The sequence below is a fragment of the Balaenoptera borealis genome (assembly GCF_965194805.1).
Source record: "Balaenoptera borealis genome assembly, chromosome: 18".
NCBI classification, from domain to species: domain Eukaryota; kingdom Metazoa; phylum Chordata; class Mammalia; order Artiodactyla; family Balaenopteridae; genus Balaenoptera; species Balaenoptera borealis.
In genome coordinates, this window is record NC_138877.1 from 52,640,520 (window position 1) to 52,661,643 (window position 21,124).

Genomic DNA, 21,124 nt, shown 5'->3' on the forward strand with positions numbered 1-21,124 from the left:
TCATGTTTATTATCTTAGAATCTAAAACACATTAAGTTAGACCTAAAGAAAGTTTAAAGACATTTAAGTATGACAATATCATTGCCTCTTATTGTTAGCCTATTAATTAATACTCTCTAACCACCAAATGTGTCAAGACGGCAAAAATACGAAGAACTGCTCACCACTTTGAATAAAGCAATCAGAGGAAGGCTTACATTTTTTCAGCTGATCTCTCAATGAGTTTCTCTCTTTATTGTATTTTTGCTATTTTAACTAGGTGATCAGGCCCGTCCAGTAGCCTTCTTCATTCCAGGAATCTCCTTTGGCGATTCAGAAGGGAAGTTAAGTGAAAAAGAGAGCTGAGCCAGGTCACGTGGGATCATAGTTTTCAGGGTATAGAAAGCAGGTCTTTGGGTTAAAGAGTACTCTGCCCCATCATACTCTTCTACTTGCTAGAGAAACATGCTTTGCACCTCGTGGGAAATACTCACACATAGTAGGTCACGTGTGGTTAACCGGATACTGAGATCGACTGACAATGTTGCACACGGAGTGATTCCTTACTGTTAAACCCTTTGGAATTATTGATATGAATATGACCACAAAAGAGTCCTATATTGTTTCATTATTTTCTTACATCCTTCCAGCAACCTAGTGCTCTAGAGGCTAGAGGCCTCTTTCCTTGGCGAGATACATGAGTATGGCTGAAGAGTCCCTGTTGGATTCTTAAATCTCTTACTACCAAGAAGGGAACAAACAAAACAAGCTAACAAGACATCCCTTAGCTCACTAATGATTCTGAATAAGAGTTTTAGGAAGGTCCTAGAGACGGATCTCTGTGCCTTGTCCTAGGCTGGGTGAGTAATACGAGGAAGTGTTGGGAAACAGGGTGACCTGTCCTCAGGTGTTCTAGGAATGCGTCCCCGCTCTCCTCGACATCTGTGTTTGTGCGCTGTGACTGTGCCTGCGCGAAACCCGTCCAAACGGAAAGACCAATCAAGGACGGTGATATTTTTTCCCCTGATCCTTTTGCCACCGCCCACTCCGGACAGGCTGACAACCTAGATTGCTCCCTGGGACTTGCCTGACTTTTCCACCTCCTCCCACCCAGCTAAACCGCCCCCCCCCCACAACTCGCGACGCGGATGGGACGGCGGAGGACCCAGCGAGCATGCGCGACCATCCCGAGCATGCTCAGTAGCGCGCGCGGCGCCCCGGAGCTTCGGCCCAGAGCTGCGGCCGACGCGGAGGTTTCGGCGGCTTCTGTGGCCGTGACGGGAAGTGAGGTGGTCCGGCTGGGCGACCGCGGCGGCAGAAACAGAGGCGGAAGGGTCGCTGCGGCGACGACGTCGTCGACCCGGGTGACCGAGGGGGCTGAGCGCCGAGGGCACTCGCCCGCTCGGAAGCCGGATCCCGAGCCGGGCAGGATGGATCATCACCAGCCGGGGACTGGCCGCTACCAGGTGGTGAGTTTCTGGCCCCAGCCCGGGCCTCCTGCGCCGTCGAGGACCCCGGGATTGCCCCCCGCCGTGGCCCCCGAGTCCCTTTCCTCGGGTTATTCGCGGAGTGGACGTGCTGGCTAATTTATTTTTTGCCTCTTCTGGCAGGACCTTGCTTCCTTCACACCTCTCGGATGGAGCCTGCCTGTGGCTCCTTTGAGACCTTTCTTTCCAGACCCCAGTCTCCTTCGAGGTCCCCATCCCTCCGCTGTTAGACACCCCTACCCCTCCCTTTAAAACTTGTATCTGTTTTATGTCTCACTTTCTCGATCATTTCGTTCTGCCCTGACCCAGTCACTTCAGAGATATTCCTGTGGATTGTATACTGGAAATGATTTCACATACCTGCTGGGAAGGTGGTCGCCGTCATAGATGGAGTGGGTGGGGAGGAGGCAGGTGTAAGCCCTACGTAGGGTGGGAAGTGGATTTGGTAAAAAAAAAGAAATGTGGGCTTAAAAATCGTGCAGCTGTAGAGAATAGTCGTGGGGCTGAACTTGTTTCTCAATTCTAGTTAACCTTGTCGTTTTGTCCTTTTCTGTTTTGTTAGAATTAAAAGTGATTGCATTCTGTTTTCTATTACTTTTTTTTTTTTTTTTGGTAGGAGGGGAAACAGGAAGTTTTACTAAAAAAATGCTAATCTTGTTTGAAAATTTTTCTTTAAATACAAGGTTTTCCAGCTTAACCGTATAAACCTTTGTATGTTGTAATGAGTGAAAAGTGCCCCTCTATGTTTTCCGTGTCAAATTTTCAAACATTTTTTTTCTCTGATTTTAATTCTGGTGGTGTCATTGGAGATTCCTACGTAAACCTTATTTAAAAAATGGACTCAGCAGTAGTTGACTGTTTCGTTGCAGCTAGGTAGCATGTTATTCTGTAAACTTTGAGGTGGAAATTTAGTTAAACCTATTTACTGAGGGAGAGGAGAAAAACGTTAATATGGAGCACCGATGATGCAATTAATAGTACTGTTTGTGAAATTTACAAATATAGATATATTAGTGCAGATTTCATGTTTCAGATCTATTTGCACAGGAGAGACTTAGTTGTGAAGTAAAGAATTTCTATTAAGTGTATCTTGACAAATGCAAAGGCTACTGAAAGATGAAATCCCAGTGTATGTAATTTTGCATTTTTTTTTAAGATAAAAGCTCAGGAGGCTTCCACTTCATCTGGTTTACATCCGGTAAAATCTCCAAATGATGTATATTCTGAATTCTGTGAAAATTTATCAGTATTTTTGGAATGATTTGGAAAATGTTGCTGCCAGTTTGGGAAGGGATTTTTCAAGTTGTTAGTGTATACACATTTGGTGGTTTTTTTTTTTTTAAGGCATTCCTATTTTTGCAGATGTTAGTAAAAATAAAATGCAATAGGTAAATATTGAATACCTATTGCATTTACCAGTGGGATTTCTTTTCTCTACTCTGTTTTCTTTCTTGTTGCTATTTGTTTCCCTTAATGGTGTTAACTGATTCGAATTCTTTCTCTTTGGGGGTTTTGCTTATCAGAATCCACTATGTTCACGTATACAAATCACTGCTCAAAACATTTTTAATTGATGTATTTGTGCCTTAAAGTAATTTATTATAGTGTCACATTTGCTTTCAGTAGTTATGATTATTACTTTTAAGAATTCCTAACACCAAAATGTTGGAAATTGCTGTCAGCGTTAAGATATTTTCTTTTTCTCTACAACTCTTTTCAAAATAAGTGGACAGTATCATTTTTTTTTTCTTTTTTTAATAAATTTATTTATTTATTTTTGGCTGTGTTGGGTCTTCGTTCCTGCATGCAGGCTTTCTCTAGTTGCGGCGAGCGGGGCTCTTTGTTGCGGTGCGCGGGCTTCTCATTGCAGTGGCTTCTCTTGTTGCAGAGCGCGGGCTCTAGGCGCGTGGGCTTCAGTAGTTGTGGCTCACCGGCTCTAAAGCGCGGGCTCAGTAGCTGTGGCGCACGGGCTTAGTTGCTCTGCAGCATGTGGAATCTTCCCGGACCAGGGCTCGAACCCTTGTCCCCTGCTTTGGCAGGCGGATTCTTAACCACTGCACCACCAGGGAAGTCCCGACAGTATCATATTTTATTGCCTTTCCCCCCCCCCAAACTGGAGATGTGTCCCACAGAGACTTTGGATGGGTGGAGGCATTCCTTCAGAGCAGAGGGCAAAAATCTGTCCTTCTAAAGATACTTCTTGCTTAAAGTAGGTAGGACATCAATTTGTTTTCCTTGTAAGGTGAAGTGTTTGAAAATCTTAATACAGTTTACATTCAGATTTTGATTCCAATTCCTGTGTAATTACATGGTAGTTTCACCTGTCTAGAATAACTCTTGGTTTTGTTGAGAATGGCCTGATCAGTAACTTTACCTAGGTATATGCCCCCCCCCCCCCCCCCCCCCCCCCCCCCCCCCCGCAAACTACTGGAGATGTGTCCTACATAGACTTTGAATGGGTGGAGGCATTCCTTCAGAGCAGAGGACAAAAGGAAAAAAAAGGCATCTGAGTTGGTTTGCAGTAAGCTAGGGACCAATCTACAGCTTACAGCTCTGGCTTGTATAATGAACACAACTGCTGTGTGGCTGACTTTAGCTCAGTTTTGGTTTTTTTAAAAAACTCTGGAATGGTTAATAACAATGGAGCAATAAACATGTTCAGTTGTTGAATGTTTAGAGCTGACTAAGTAGGAGATAGGAAAACATGCTTGGCGGTGAAATGGTATACGATATTAATTTTCCACTTATTCATAGAGTTGAATTTTAGCTTTCCGTATTGGTAAGTTAACGGTGATGCCTAGGACCATCAGAATGACTTACTACCATTAACCAATTCACAAGCTTTATGTGGAAACTACTTTTTCTGTGATCTCTCCTCCATTGTTAAAAGTGTCCAAATTTTGTTAAGTGATAACAATGTACAGAGCTACAAATACAAAAAGCCTTGACTTGTTACCCTTCTAATTTCAGAAAAAGCCAGGTAGTTCCATTGTGTTATGGGAAATTCAATTTTGTCTGGTGGGAAATTCAATTTTGTCTGGTAGGAAATGGGCAGTGTTGCCAAACTATGAAGTAGGTGACTTGGCTTGGAGCTGTTATGCCACATTCTAACTTTGATGTTCTCCATTTTAAAGGATTTGTGTATGTGAACCACCAAGCTGACTAAGCTTTCAGAGGTATTCTGTGTATAAGTTAAATTGGCACTGTGGATTGTAGCAGTAGTTTCCCAAACTGTATCGTTCAGAATGATGATAATAGATGGTCTTAGAAGATTTATAATATATATTAGCATATAAAGACGTACATTTGCATATTTAAACCATGAGAGCTTCTGCCGTAAAGACAGTGATTTGGACTTGTTTAACCTAGCTCTTCCTAAACCTTGACCACAGATTTTTAGAGAAAACTTTGATTATATTAACATTTCCAAAATGTTAGTTTTCTATAAAAATAATGAACTATCCATACTGTGATGATATAGATACTTTGCTCTTATATATGAATTAGAGTTGCCCTTGATAAATCAGCTGGGAAGGAGGTTGACTATTAATAGTTAACAAAAACCCTCACATCTTTTAAAGTTATCTGGGCTTATATTTAGGTTGTGCTGGTGACAATTTGTGAGCCCTTGGCTTAGTTACCTAGCATCTTGAAGCCTCAGTTTCCTCATATTAGTACCTACCTCATTAGGATTATTATGAGAATTATATAACGTAGTATAAGTAAAAAATATAGTGTAGAGACTGGTACATGATAAATATTATGAATAATGTAAGGTAAATAAACTATAAAATAGTGTATATATTTCAGTTTTTGCTGGTGACTGTGTTTTTGTCTCTTGTTTTATTTAGCAACGTGAATATCAACTAGTTCTTTGTTGTCCCATGTCAAGAGCAGTGAAAAGTCTTAAGATCTGATTTTACCGTGTTTACAAGCTGATAGTCTGTTAATGTTTCATGGTTGCTGGCAGAAAAACAGGAGACTCCCAGGTCAGAAACAAATGACATTATTACTCACAGCCCTGCAGACTCATGAACGTCAGCATATTTGTGCTGGTTTTCCTTGTAACCAGGTCCCATGACGGTGATGGGTCTAGATGGAAGCACAGAGTGGATCACGGCTAAGGAACTCAGGACCCAGGGTCTAGCCCTTTTTTTTTTTTTTTTTTTTAGCATGCTGCAAACATTGTAGCAAAGAACAAACAAGCTAGTTCACCTCTCCCTGAGAGGCAGTTAAGTGCTGTGGTAACCTTGACCTTCTTTCACACTCAGCAAGAATGTGCAGGGACACTCAGGCCCATAGCAGGCTGCCTTACCCAAGAGAGTACATTTTCTGGATGAGATAATATATGGTGATTTTTAGGTGCAGTCGTTGACTTTTGTTTTCCATTTTAAAGAAGTATTTCAGTCTTTTACTTTACGTTGCTCTCTAGTTTTCCCTTCCTCTCTTTGCCCAGCTAGATTCCTTTGATCATCACTTGTTTGTTTCCTTTGAACTTATCAATATCCTTTATCTGGTTTACATTCTTACCACATCTCTTTTACATCATCAGGGTCCGTTGCTTAATCTAATAGGTACTTTTCAGTTCTCTTCTTGCTTAAGTTCCTTTATGTTGACATTGTGAACTTTCTCCTTGAAACTCCTTCCTCATTCCTGAAATGAAGGAGCTTTCTGCTCTTTACTCCCCTGACTTTTCCTTCTCTGCATGAACTCACTTTGTACTTACTCCTCAAATGTTGATACTTTCTATGGCATGGACTATTGTAATAGCTTGCTTAGTGCTTTCTTCCTTCATCTGACCATCCTTCTGCGTATTGTTTGCGCTGCATAAAATGTATTTGTAGAATATAAATTTGATTTTCATTTCTTTGCTTAAAAATCTTCAGTGGCCTCTTACTGAATATCCCCCCCCCCCTTTAACATTAAAACTTTTGGGGAATTCACTGGTGGTCCAGTGGTTAGGACTCTGCACTTCCACCACAGGGAGCACGGGTTCGATCCCTGGTCTGGGAATTAAGATCCCACAAGCCGCACAACGTAGCCAAAAACAAAACAAAACAAAAAACTTTCAAATATATACAAAAGTTGAAAGAATTGCACAGTTAACTTCCATATACCATATACCAGTTGTAGGGTCTACAATTCCCAACATTTTGTTGCATTTGTGTTATCGTATATCTGTCAATCCATCTTATTTTTTGAGCTTTCAGAATAAGTTGCAGATATCAGTGTACCTCACTGCAAACCACATGCTTATCATTAGCCTAGAGTTCAATATTTCTTTGTTTTTTTTCCTTTAGGATGAAATTGACATATAGTGAAATGAACAAATCTTCCATGGCCAATTAGATGAGTTTTGACAAGTACATACATCTGTGTAACCCAAACCACTTTTGAGATATAGAGCAGGGATCAACAAACTACATTCTAACTCTTGTTTTGTAAATAAAGTCTTATGGTAGCCATGCCATTCATTTACAGTGGCAGAATTGGGTATTTGAGGCAGAGCCCAGAAAGCCTGAAATATTTGCTATTCTGCCCTTTACAGAGAAAGTTTCCTGACCACTGGGATAGAACGTTACTGTCACCCTAGAAAGTTCACTCATGACCCTTCCCTGTTCATTCCTACCCACCAGGTGATCATTATACTGTTATGTTTTTGTTTTTCACTTCGAATGAGCTTTGCCTATTCTAGGATCATACAGCATATAGTCTGCAAAGCTTCTTTTACTCTGCAAGAAGTTTAGGAGATTGATCCTGTTATTGTGTGTATTGTGTGTTAAAAAGTGCATCCCTTTTTATTGTTGAATAGTATTTCATTGTATAAATTGTACGAATATAGGACAGTTTGTTTATCCATTGCTCTGTTGATAGACATTTGGGTTGTTTCCGGTTTTTGGCTATTACGGACAAAGTGGTTAGGAATATTCTTGTGCACATCTTTTTGTGGGCGTACGTTTTCATTTCTCTTTGGTGGAATTACTGGGTAATAGGGTAGGCGTATGCTTAATTGTATGAGAAACCACCGGACTTTTTTCCAAGTCTGTGTACCATTTCCAAGTGTACCATTTTACACTTAGACCAACAATGTATGGAAGCTTTGGCTGCCTCACCACCTTGCCAAAAGTTTGGTGTTTCAGACTTTTTAATTTTAGCCATTCTGGTGGGCTTATTGGATTTTTTTTTTTAATAAATTTATTTATTTTTGGCCGTGTTGGGTCTTTGTTGCTGCGTGCGGGCTTTCTCTAGTTGAGGCGAGTGGAGGCTACTCTTCGTTGTGGTGCGCGGGCCTCTCATTGCGGTGGCTTCTTTTGTTGCAGAGCACGGGCTCTAGGTGCACGGGCTTCAGTAGTTGTGGCACACGGGCTCAGTAGTTGTGGCTCACGGGCTTAGTTGCTCCGTGGCATGTGGGATCTTCCCGGACCAGGGCTTGAACCCGTGTCCCCTGCATTGGCAGGCAGATTCTTAACCACTGCGCCACCAGGGAAGCCCAGGCTTATTGGATTTTGAAATATAAGTTTCTTTTCTTAACATACAAGTTCCTTGAATGGACCTTTCCATACCTATACAATGCCACATCTTAGCAATCCCGCCCCCTCCTCCCCAACCCCCTGCCCGCCTTAATTTTTATGTACTAACTGCTGGAGTTCAGCAGGACATACTTATTATTACCTTCACCCATAATGTCTTCTCTCTTACTTACTTCCCTGACTTTACATGTGTTTATTTCTCACCTAAAGTTCTGTACCACACCCCTGTGGTTTGTTTGCCTTATGAAATCCTGTTCCTAGATGTAAAAACTCCTACGAAATTATAATTGGAAGACGGAGGCAGGATGAGTTTCTTGCATCTGTCATCTCTACATCACGGCAGAGGAAAAGTTGAGAATCACAGTATTAGAGAACTTGTTATACTGAATTGTGTTTTCATGTATCTTTGTGTACCTTCTAGACTGCTGCTTTTCCTCAGAGGGCTTCAGGGTACTGTGAATGTCTGATTTTTATTTCATCTTTAATATAGATTTTAAACTTTAAAAATACTGTAACTGAGGAAATTCACTCTCAGATGTGTTTAAAACCAAGTTTCCATAGCTTGAAGATTAGTATTATGTTAATTTGTGTTGCCAGGGTAATTTGGTTTTGAATGGACCCCACGTGGAAGTTTCTCTGGCTGTTTCTGTGCATGCAGCAATAGTAACTGAGAGTGTGTCATTAGTTTGATTGAGTACAGTTCATTTAAAAAAATATATACAAATGAGTAAGCTACTTTAGAACACCTGAACGGTGCTGAGTCAGATGCTAGCCATCACTTAGGCATATTTGAGCAGTACATGATCCAATAATGGTGTAGTATTTGTGCAGTAACAAGTAAATGCATTGGAATTATATCCTGAAAATAACATATTATAGATAGTTTATGTGTGTATCTTGTGTTTTGAGTGCCTCTTGTCAGATTTATACTTAAGATAAGGTATGGGAGCAGTTTTTAGATATCATTATTGATTAACTGTGAAACTGAGGTCCTATAACTCATTTATTCAATATTAATTTATAAAGTATCTCTGTCAGTCAAATTCTGTTTTAGGTGCTGGTGAACAAGACAGTTAAGTTCTCGTCTCATGGCTCATACTTTGGTGGAGGGGAGGCAGATAAATAAGTGAGCATAATTTCAGATAGTAATAGATGGTTTAAAGAAGGTAAAGTAGGATGATGGTATAAATAATACATTTTATCAATAATAAAATAGCAATAATAGAATAATAATATCTTCTTGCATTATGTCAGGAATATGCTGAGAACTCTGCTATGTGCTTTACACACATGAGCATATTTATTCCTTAGAACAATTCTGTGAAGTAGATAATGTTATGATCTTCATTTTGCAGATGAAAAAAATGAGACATAAAGAGGTTAAATATTTACAGGCATGTGTGTGGATCTAGGTGTGATGGATCTGGTATTCAAATCTTGGTGTTTTAGTTTTATATTGCTTTCTAACAAACTACTCAACACAAGCATTTTATTATGTTTCAAGATTCCTTGGTTTGGCTCTGATCAGCAGAGCGGTTCTTCTGTTCCACGTGATGTTAGCTGGGGCTCCAACCATTTGGGGGCTTGATTGGCTTGGAACCTCCAAGATGACTCATTCCCTTCGCTAGCAGTTGCTGATGACTGTTGACTGGAAGCTCAGCTGGCACTGTTGAATGTTGATCATTTCAGTTCTCCTCTGTGTGTCCTCTTCATGTGCCCTCTCAGTGTGACCTTGGCCTTTCACATCACGGAAGGAAGAGGAAGCTGCCATTCCTCTTAAGGCTTCAGCTTAGAACTCCAGAATGTCATTTCTGCTGCATTCTGTTGGTTAAAGCAGCCATAAATCCAGCCCAGGTTCATAAGGAGGGGAAATAAACTCCCTTTCCCAATGAAGGAGAGGCAGTGCACATACATGGAGGCAAAAAATTGATGGTGGCCTCTTTGGAGATGGTATGCCACACCAGTGGGTTTGACTCCTCAGTGGATTGGAATCAGGATTATTAGGGAACTCTGTCCACTCTGCAGGTGTGACACTCAGGCCAAGACTTGATGGAAATGTTCTAGCTGATGAGTATTTCAGGTGTGATAAGGGCCCATGGAGCAAATGAGCTTGTTGGTTTAAGAAATAAGAGAACTGTGTGCCTAGAGCAAGGTGAAGGGGGATGGCTCAGTGGAATGGGACAAAACAGAGAAATCAATTTTACGCTAGATTTGATAGAAGAATGGAACTCTCGTTTGTAAGTTTTGTTGAAAGCAGTCAAGTCCGGTTACATACCTTGCAAGGTGCATTGCCAGGTGAAAACATGGGGTCCTGGCCTTGGGTAGGAAAGCCAGTCTCCACTTCCGACGGGCCTGCTGTCTTAGCCCACAGCACCCCCAAGGGATTGCAGCCTCCGTGCCAGGACTTGCTAGATACTGCTTTGCTCGTGAATGTATCATGGTGACGCCAGCCTGGGATGGGGATAGCTACCACCTTGCCGTACTCCTAGTCATGAGGTGGTGAGTTGAGCTGAGCCAGGGCGTTCAGCTGACTGAGAATCTTTCCTGGGGAGGCAGACTGCCTGTGAGCTGAGGCACCAAGTCCCTGGCACATGCTCTTTTGTCCCATTGGAGTTCACTTATAAAACTTGGATTCAAAGATAAAATTATTAAGAATTTAAAGGTGACCATAGAGCATTAAACCTCAAGCATGAGGCCCTCCTGCAGCAAGGTTCCGTGTGACTGCACTGGTCATGTGTTCGTGAAGAGGGCCCTGAAAGGAATCTCACTATGACGGTGGTAGTGGTGGTGGTGATGATCTAGACCAGGGGTCAGCAAACTTTCCGGTAAAGGACCAGATAGTAAATATTTTAGGCTTTCCAGGTCATGTGGTCTGTGTCACAGCTGCGTGCCAGATCTGCTGCTTTAGTGCAAAAGTATCCATACTTAATATGTAAACAAGTTAACATGGCTGTGTTCTAATAAAACTTCATTTACAGAAACAGATGGTGGGCTGGATTTGGCCTGCTAGCTGTAATTTGCCCACCCCTGGTGTAGATGAAAGAGGAATGCACCTCATAAAGGCCTTAAGTTTGGGCCTGTTGCAGGATGCTTCTGACAAATTTTTGTTTCACTCAGTCTTGAAATAAACCCTTAGGAACGTGGTAAAGGTTGTTTTGCATCACTTACTTTTTGTACCTGGTAATCAGGCAGGCACTTGGTCTATCACTAGAATTGGTGTGGAGACCCCAGTTAGAGTATAAAATTTCCGATGAGAACAGCAAAGACAAGTTTCTCATGTCTGATGGAATCTTCATTCTGTTGGAGTGGTCACCTCATTGAGGCCATTTAAAATCACAATACCCCCTTCACAGTACTCCCTAGCCCCATTTCCTGCTTCATTTTTTTCCATGGTACTTATCACCACCTGATATTTTCAAGTATTTTACGTGTTTAATTCCTACCTCCTTCTTTCCCCTGAGTGTAAGCTTCATGAGGACAGGTATGTTTTGTTCACTGCTATATGTTCCAGTATCTGGCATATGGTAGGCACTTAGGAAGTATTTGATAAGAATGACTGAATGAGTGGTGCTAGCTCAAGAGCAATTCCATAGACTCAAAACCTTGCTTATGTTATTTTATTCTCTTATTTTTATAAGAATTCTTTTTTTTTTTTTGCTACTGAGACTTGGGCTCTCTCAGATTGTGTGTGTGTGTGTGTGTTTGCGTGCGTGTTTTGCATTACCTTACAGCTTAATGTATGTTGCTTAGTGTCTGTGTCTGTCTCCTCCTTCTTCTCCCCTTCTCCCTCTCCCTCTCTCTCTCCACACACACACACACACACACACATTTTTATAAGAATTCTTTTTTTTTTTTTGCTACTGAGACTTGGGCTCTCTCAGGTTGTTTGTGATATATGATTGGCCCCATAGGGTTGTTCAGTAAGGAACCCATGAAGCCATGTGCAGTGGTCCTGCTTAGTACCTTCATTGACTGTGGAGTTGTGGGTACTGCTTTGATTTTTCTCATCTGCTTTATATTGACTACTTAGAGACTATTTTCTTTTTATTCTTTCCTTAATATCACACCTACATGCTAAAACGCTGTCTGGTTATATGTGTATTAATAATATATTTTTTTAGAATTTTATACATATTCTACATGTGTAGGCCTGCCATAAATTTAAATAACTATGGAGTACATTCTGCTGACCTTATTAAATGTAAATTTACTCAAAAGGTCCTTGTAATTAAGGCTCGCCTAGCTACCATTTGGTTATAAATCATCCTCTGTTTTCATGCCATGTTGTTGTTATGGTTTCTTCCAAAAGTTTGATCACTTAGCTGGAATTAAGGTGTAGGTAAAATTCTTGTTAAAGACATGCCAAGTGCAAGTTGGGAAATACTGCAAGTAGTCTAAGATTTACTATCAGATTATTTCAAGGTTTTGACTTTAAAGATTTGAATATCAGCGATTTAGTATTTTAAAAGTTTAGAAATGTGCTGTGGTTTAGTTTGTCTATGATGTTTCTCCAGACTTACCCGTTACATTATGTAAAGAAATTGTGCTATTTGGCAGAGGCTTTGAGAGTAAGGAAATAAACTGGATAGTTTTACTTCTTTACTAATTTTGAGGCTCGTAGGACTTGTAGCCTGTTGGATGTTAGACTGAAGAAATGCAATAGTTTTTAGAGAACATTTGTTCTCGTTTGGGTAGAGCATTCATTTATATCAGCATGACTTTTTGTGTGATTTTCCCACAAGGGGAAGGATTAACGCTTGAAATAACACTTGAGACCCTTTTAAGTTTTTGTTTGTAACCTTAGAGAACAACATGAGCCTCTGCTAACCTCACCTTGCTTACTTTGTTACTGCCCTGCACGCGTGCGGTGTTTTGAACTGTAATACTTTTGTTCTCTTTTCCCTGCTCCTCTCCAGGCGCCGCTCCGGACCATGCTCTCCCTTGCCTTCTGACTCTTCTGGCTTTTGAACATATGATTGCCCTCTTTTCTTTTCATTCTGCTTCCTCCAGGATGAATTTCTATTCTTTATTCAAATCTGTTCAGATGTTCTTTTCTCCAGAAAACCTTCCCTCACCGTCTCCATTTCCTCCCTTTTTTACCAAGTTCAGTGTATTCTTTTAACACTGTGCACTCATCCCTATCATAGTCCTTCTTCCATGGTATGTATTTTGTGGACTCAATGGGAGGTAGGGCTTAGGTCTGTCTTGTTTATAATAGTATACAGTGTCGTTCTGGGCCCATTATATAGTGCCTTGTAATTACTTACTGAAGAAGTAAATGAATGCCGTTTCTGAATGATTTCAAGTGTATCCATGCGGTTACTGATATATTTATAAAGTGAACAGTTTTCCAGAGTTCTCTTATGTAAAAGTAACAATATGTTGCCCAGCCCATACAGTGTTGATATTCTGCATGTCCATAATTAGGGTATGTACTTTGCTTTTAGAATAGTGCCGAGAAACCTGTTTAGATGAATTTTGGTAGTTTTACATAATTCCTCATCTGACTGGTGACTTGCATTTGCCAGATAGTTAACCATGGGTAGGTTATTTGGTTTACTTATGGAAAAAGGAAAATAAATTGTTTCCAGATATTGTGGAAGTAGTTAGTGATCATTTTCTTCAACCATCTCATTTTACAGAAGACTGCCTGAGGGAGGTTCTGCTTAAGGTTATGCAGCAAAGCTTGGAGGACAAATTTTATTCTATTACTTGTAAACATGTCAGCTGAGTTAGAAGATCCTGGGAAACAGAACTTTCATTATAGTTAACTTTCTTTTATTGACGGCGATGCCAGACACGAAGAGCAAGGATGGTATAGGATGAGCCTGGTAGTTTCAAATCTTGGCTTCTCACTTACAAGCACTGTAACCTTGGGCTGATTACTGAACCTCTCTCTGCCATAGCTTCCTCATCTATAAAGTAAGGATAGTATAGGTACTTCCCTCATAGAACTATTGTGAGAATTAAGTGTATGAAAAGCTGTCTTTTTGTTTTTTTATAGTAACATTTATTGGGCCTTTACTATGTCAGGCATTATTCTAAGTATTTACAGGTGTTATTTTTTGTAATCCTTGTGAAAGCCCTGTAAGAAAATAGACTCCATTTTGTAGATGATAAAAATGAGGTCCAAGCAGGTCACAGAGTTGGTTAAGTGCTGGAGTCTAGATCTGAGTCTTAAAAAGTTGATTCCGAAGCCTTTGTACTTAACCAGTATGCTTCATATCCTTAGTCCAACGTAGGTGGTTGAGGATAGTCTCAGAACTGTTCGTGCCAGTATTTTGTTAGTTTGCTTATTGGTACATGATATATTCCTACATAGTGCTTTTCACTGACTTATTAATTAAAAGCAAAATTACTGTAGTATATAATGAAATATTTTTAAGTCCGCCTTTATCAATGTTTAGTATGCTAAAACATTAAGCATACTAACATTTATCAATGTTTTAGTATGCTAAAACATTTAAGGCTTCTCTTTAAAGGAAAATCCAATCTTTCAAAAGGTAAAGTTAAAAACTTAGTTTACCAGAGTTTCTCCCCCTCCAAAAGTATTTGGTAAATTCGTTTTATTATGTGTGCTGAGGTGGGTTTGCTGACAGTTGGAATTTGAGTACCATAAAGAACCACCTATCCAGTTTCTCTCTGGATAGTATTTTCGCTCTGGTTTCTTCAAAGGCACAAGTTATAACATATTTTTGTCTTGTGCATCTTTGCTCCTAGTGCAAATCCATGCAGTAATGAATTCACGTGTGTGTAAATTTTTACTAGAAAATGTCAGTCGTATCAAGTGTTGTGGAAAATCTTGGTGTAACAGTGTTTTTTTTCTTTTTTTTATTGATAAGTACCTTTAGAAATATGGCATTATAGTGATCATTGTAACATGAGAATAAGTATTTATACAGAAAGAAATCAGTTTAGGGGCACATAAATGTCAACTTTTTGAGAGAGAGAGAGTGTGTGTGTATTTGTATGTGTATTTAGCTTTTGATATTATGAAATTATTCAGATTATGTATTTACTTTTATCAGCCAATTTTTGAGGGTTTGCTTTGGCATGTAACACTTTGATGGATGAACCCTTTAACTATTGCCACCAATGGCATCTTGGCATTTTCTGTGCTTCCTGGGTGACTAATCAACAACAGCATGTCTTGGTAATTGATATTACTGTATTTAGTTTTGCTTGAGGATTCTGTTCTTAGCGTCTCTGTGTTTGCTGAGGAAAGGACAAAACTAACTCTGAAGAAAGTTGGTATTTCAGTCCTGGTCCTTGCTGGTGTTGGCTCCCTGGTTTACCTGTGATACAATATGCAAACTTTTATTTTCTTTATTCCCCCTGTTGCTGCTCTAGTCGTACTGTATTATGCCCTTGCCTCAGAACTCCTAGTTGTTAGAATTTAGAAGTTCTAGGGACTGATGGGTTGGGATTTGCACCTATTTCCTGCACCCATACTGTATTAGGCATTTGGTTGAGCGACTGATAACCGGCTGACTGAATGAAAATGAATGAATCGCAGAAAGAAGATGAAGCTCGAAGACTCAGTCAGGGTTATACAGGAGGTGGTAGATCTATAACTTAAATTTAGATTTTTTGGCATCAAACTATCTTCTGTTCATTTAGCAACTACTTGATTATCTAAAAGAATGTGAAATCAAACTAGACAGTACACTATAGCAGTTTTTTAAATGACAAATGAATGCTTGTGATAGTAACTTTAACAGTATTACATGGGATTGGTTGCCTTATGCCCTTGGAAATGAAACTAAATCAAACTAATTAATGACACAGACTGGAGCTTCAGTCTACTCTCTGTGTAAGAGGCAGTACCCACAGCTCTGGATTCAGTTTTTGCTGACTCTTTAAAGTTGGCAGAGGAAAGTAAGGACCCCTACAAAAGAAACAATGAATAGTCAAAGGTAGGAGGAAAACCAGGGACTTCCTTGGTGGTCCAGTGGTAAAGAATCCTCCTTACAATGTAGGGGACGCGGTTTTGGTTCCTGGTCAGGGAACTAAGATCCCCCATGCCGCGGGACAACTAAGCCTGCGCGCCACAACTACTGAGCTTGCGTGCCTCAACTAGAGAGCCTGCGTGCCACAAACTACAGAGCCCACACGCTCTGGAGCCCGCACGCCACTAGAGAGAGAAAACCCTCACGCCACAACTAGAGAGAAGCCTGCGCACTGCAACGAAGATCCCGTGTGCCGCAACTACGACCTGACGCAGCCAAAAATAAATTAAATAAATAAATAATAAAATCTTAAAAAAAAAAAAAAGTAGGAGGAAAACCAGAGGGAATACTTCGCTGGCAGCTAAAGAAAAACCAGTTAGAACTACACTCAACTGTGTTGAATATACACCATACCCTCTGCATTCTTGGGTTCTGAAATCTGTGGATATGGAGGACAGACTGTACTATGCCACATTATATAGGGATCTGAGCACCTTTGGGCCTTCAGTATCTGCAGGGTGGGAATGGAGGGTCCTGGAATAAATACCAGGATATCCGGGGATGACTGTATTCAAGATTTTTAATAGGATGAATAGGTTTTTGGATCTAACAATTAGAAAGAAGGTCATTTTTCTTAGTAAGAGCTGTTTGAGTGAAAGCCAGATGGTAATGGATTGGGTAGGAAATGGGAATTAGAAGTGCACAGATTTTTTTTTTTTCTTCTTCTAGGATGTTTGTCATTGAAGGAAAAGAAGGACGAGATGGAAATAGTTCAAAAAGCACAAGATAAAAATTTAAATTTTAGCTGGGGGCAGGTTTTTTCTAAGTATGGTGTGAATTAAGTATACATGTGGGCAGAGAGAAAGAAGTTAGTGGAGAAAAGAAAGGAGAGACATATCATAAAGAAAAAACAAACAAATAATCCTTTGGGAGGCAGGATCTTCTCTGTACAGTTATCTGGCATTTAGGAGTGAAGAATATAAATGGAAGCCGTATGCTAAATTTAGAGCTCCAGGGGAGAGAAACTGAAGGAGTTTTTGCTTGAAATCCTGTTTTCCTCTGAGAAGTAGGAGGCAAAGATTTGGACTGAGAGTTCCATGGTTGGAAGCGGGGGCTAGAAGAGTGGTGGAGCTGAAGCGCCTGCCATGGTGATGACTAGTTCTGATGGCCCTGCTGGAATTGGAAACTAAATTTGTACTTGGCGCCCGTGTATACAGTTACGGGATTTGCTTCTCTCCTTCTACCAGGAGATAGTAGACAGTTAGACTCATCCCAAATTGGGTGTCGGTGGGGTAGCTGTGGCAGAGGATATGAGAACTAGGAAATTGAGGGTGAGTGTCATGCAAGTTTTTCACTTTATAGTCCAGGCTACGTAGGATAGAAAGTAAACCAGGTGGCAGCAAATGGGGGGCCCAAGGAATAGACTTAGTGGAAGTAAGGGAGTGAAAAAGGCCAGGAGGTTGTGACCAGGAATTAAGAGGTAGAAATCTAAAAGTTTCTAGTAGAAGCAGTTCTAGATGACTCTCAGGTCAGAGAAGTAGAGAACCGATGGAGTTACTAGACCATTCAACTTCGCATATTATTGCTTCCTGTTTCATAGCTGAAGTGTTAAGTTGGTTTAGCTGTCTTGTATTATAGTAGGAATTAAGGTAGAGGAGATGATATTGGAGGTAGGTGGCTGGCTTGTAAGTTTTACTCACTGGGGAATGATTTAGACCTTGTAAATACTAAGAACAGGATGAGAGAAAGTCTGGCAGGCTATATAGACAGTGTGAATTTCAAGAAAGGCTCTTGATCTAGCATTGGCTGTATCCAAGAACATTTTCTTTGTCTTCTTGTTTCCAGATAAGGGGGGATGGTGTGAGGATTAACATTTCGCGTTTGAGAGGCTTTTGAGGGATGTAGTGCCATCCAGGGAAACTAGGATTTTGACTGAATGTAGAGAAATCATTCTGTAAACTGACTGAAGGTGTAGAGGTTTTTAATGATCATATAGGTCTCTAGTGATAGAGTGGAAGTTAGAAGCTGGGATTGTAGAGTTTTAAGTTAATCTGTTTGTTAATACAACATTTTTTTTTCTATTTTCTTGCCATGTAGCATTTTGTTTTTTTAACTTTATTTTAAAATAATTTTAATTTTAGACTTACAGAAAAGTGTGGAAAAAATAGTACAAAGATTTCCTGTACACCATTCACCCAGTTTCCTCAAATGTTGACGTTTTATCACATATGTTTTGTGATATTTTCTTTGTATATATGTGTATATATACACATACGCTATATTTTTTTCTGAAGCATTTGAAAATGAGTGGCAGACATGTTATCCCTTTACATCTAAATATTTCAGTGTATATTTTCTAAAAACGACATACTTTTGCAAACTATTGTGCAGTTATCAAAATCAATGACATTTATGCAATACTGTAATCTATAAACATATTTTACCAGTTTCCCTACTAGTGTCTTTTATAGCAAAAGAAAAAACTTATTTTTAGATTAGGATCTAGTCCATGATTAGCTACTGTGCTTAGTGTCTTTTTGTCTCCCTTAATCTGGAACAATTCTTTAATCTTATTTGTCATGGATTATATTAATGTTTTGGAAAGATTCATATCAGTTATTTTATAGTATACCCCACAAAGGTCCTTTAAAAAATTATACTTTCACTCATTGGTTTTAGAACTCACTGTTTATGATTACCTGAAAGAGTTATAACGATGGTTGTCAAATGGTGATTTCCTAATTCTGTCATTTCTTCTGCATTTATTATGTAGGATTCTATAAGGAAGAACTCCTGTAGCCTCCAGTTTATTTATTCATTTATATTAGTATGAATTCATGGATTTTAATTTTATTCTATTGGTTATAATCTCATACTATCATCATTTTGAGGCTCAGATCATCCCAGATTTGACTCTCTGCTCGTGTGTCCTTGTGACAAGTCCCTATCATTTTTGCACTTTCCTACCATATAGCAGTTAGATCATGTGAATGTATCTGCTTTCTAAAGTTTAGTCTGGATAGAGGAAGCACTGTCTGTTCCTTATATGTAGGGCTGCAGTGGGAGAATGGTGACGGATACAACGGTTACTGCCACAGTAGCTTACTGCTGCTCTGCTGAGTGCTTAGTGAGCTTTTTCTCAGAGTTGTTTGTGGAAAGTTTGTGGAGGTTTTTTATCAGCTGGACATAGAATAAAGCAGTTGGAACATTGGTGGTGTGTTGCTCACAGTGTTGGTGTGCCATCCTCATTGAAGTTCTAAGGAATAGATAATATTACTGACTGTGAAAATAGATTATGTAGACACATATATAATGTGATTAACAACTAGTTAAGACAGAAGGGCACCATGAAGAAAACTCTTGTTATAGGTGGGAAAGAGACAAAGAAAAAGCCTTTATGAATCATTTTGACCTCCAAATGGGTTTCACTAGAATATCATCACACTCAAATGGTTACATGCTGGTATTACTTTATGTGTTAGTACTGTTAACTGGTTGCTGGAAAATAACAAGCATCATCTATCTAGGTTTATGTACCTTTCTTTTCTTGTAAAGACAAGAATGATTATGAAAGGTTATTGAATGGATATAAAGTCTGTGGTGATTTTCTTTCATTTTTAGTGTCATTGAGCAATTTTATAAATGTCAGTTTTCTAACTTGTAGAAACTTATTCCTATAAGCATAGATGGAAATCTCTTTATCACATGTCCTACATTAAGAACAAAAAAAGATTGTTTCGTACTTTCTTTCATCTCTGTTCTAGAGAACTTAGAAAAAATACAGAAAAGTTAAAAAAAAACCCCAACAAAATACAGTTTTCAAGCACCCATGCTACCCATTTGTCTAACAGTCATTTTGAAACTGCTAACAGTTCATCTTATTTAAAATAAATGAATAATATATGATTTACACGCACACACAATTTTGTTACTTCTTTAACACTGTATCATGAGCATTTCCTATTTCATTAAGTATCCTTTGGAAACACCATCTTAAATGGCCGTATAGGATTCTATTATATTGATACAGTGTGTTTATTTTATTTTGGATGAATAGATTGTTTCCAGTTTTCCATTTTTATAACACTACGATGAACAGCTTTACAAAGAAATCCTATTTTAAGTTTCTGATTAGTTTCTTTGGATGTAGTCTTAAAATGAGAATTACTAGGCTAAAGTATATTTTTATAAAAAGTGATATATACTTATTTTTTTAAATACAGGCAGTGTAAGTACAAAAAGAAGCAATCTAGGCACCCAAATCTTACCAACCAGAAATAAATTATGTTGACATTTGGTGAACACATTTCCATTTGTGCTTATGGACAGGAATAATATAATAAGAAAGGGATAATACTCTTTTTTTTTTCTCTCTCTCTCTCTCTTTTTTTTTTTTTGTCTGCACTACATGGCATACGGGATCAGATCCCAGACCGGGGATTGAGCCCATGCCCCCTGCAGTGGAAGCGTGGAGTCTTAACCACTGGACTGCCAGGGAAGTCCCACTATTCTATTTTTTTTTAATGAGAATACAAAATACGATTTTGTTTGAATTTAACAGAAAGGAAAAAAATCCTTAAAGAACTGCTGAATTCTAGATAAAGGTTTCTTTACCACAGAGTTGTTAGGTTCTGTAGGATTTCACTAAAATTAAGAGTATAAAAATCAGTAAGAAATTGGAGTAATTTTTAAGACCTCATGTTTTGATTTTAGATATTAGAGATTAAATCCCTGCTGTGAAAGATGAGGTGAGTGGTACTAATACTTTCTCTCATGTTTTCTTTCCCCAGTTCCTGATTTTTATGTTGCTTATATTTTTGCTTTTTCAGGTTTGCTGTCTGTTTGCCAGCGGCTATTTATTTAGTCTTTAGCTCAATGTTTAGCATTAGTTCTGTCTTTGAAAGGACTCAGTGCTAACCACCATATCTTTTCTCATTGCTTTTTTCCTTATTTACTTTTTATTTGCTTAATTTTCTGATTGCCTGGTTTTCATCATGGAGTAGTTTTTCCCGAGGACCCACGGATGCTATGTATACTTTATACGTGGAAGACAACTTGGCTAGCCAGCTTTTTTTTTTTTAAATGTAAATATTAAAACTATGAAACATTTCAAGCGTAAAGGACAGTATAGAAAATGATGTAAAAGATAGTTCTATATCCACTGTGGAGATAACAGACG

The 21,124-nt window shown here is 39.2% G+C and overlaps 1 protein-coding gene across 1 annotated transcript in view; it reads left to right on the forward strand.

Moving 5' to 3' along the window:
• Positions 1-1,030: 1,030 nt before the first annotated feature.
• NDFIP2 (Nedd4 family interacting protein 2) overlaps positions 1,031-21,124 on the forward strand; it is a 59,853-nt gene continuing 39,759 nt past the window's right edge. The window contains exon 1 of the mRNA XM_082365994.1: positions 1,031-1,448. Coding sequence (XP_082222120.1) covers positions 1,128-1,448 — 321 coding nt within the window. The 5' untranslated portion in view covers positions 1,031-1,127. The remainder of the gene's footprint in view (positions 1,449-21,124) is intronic.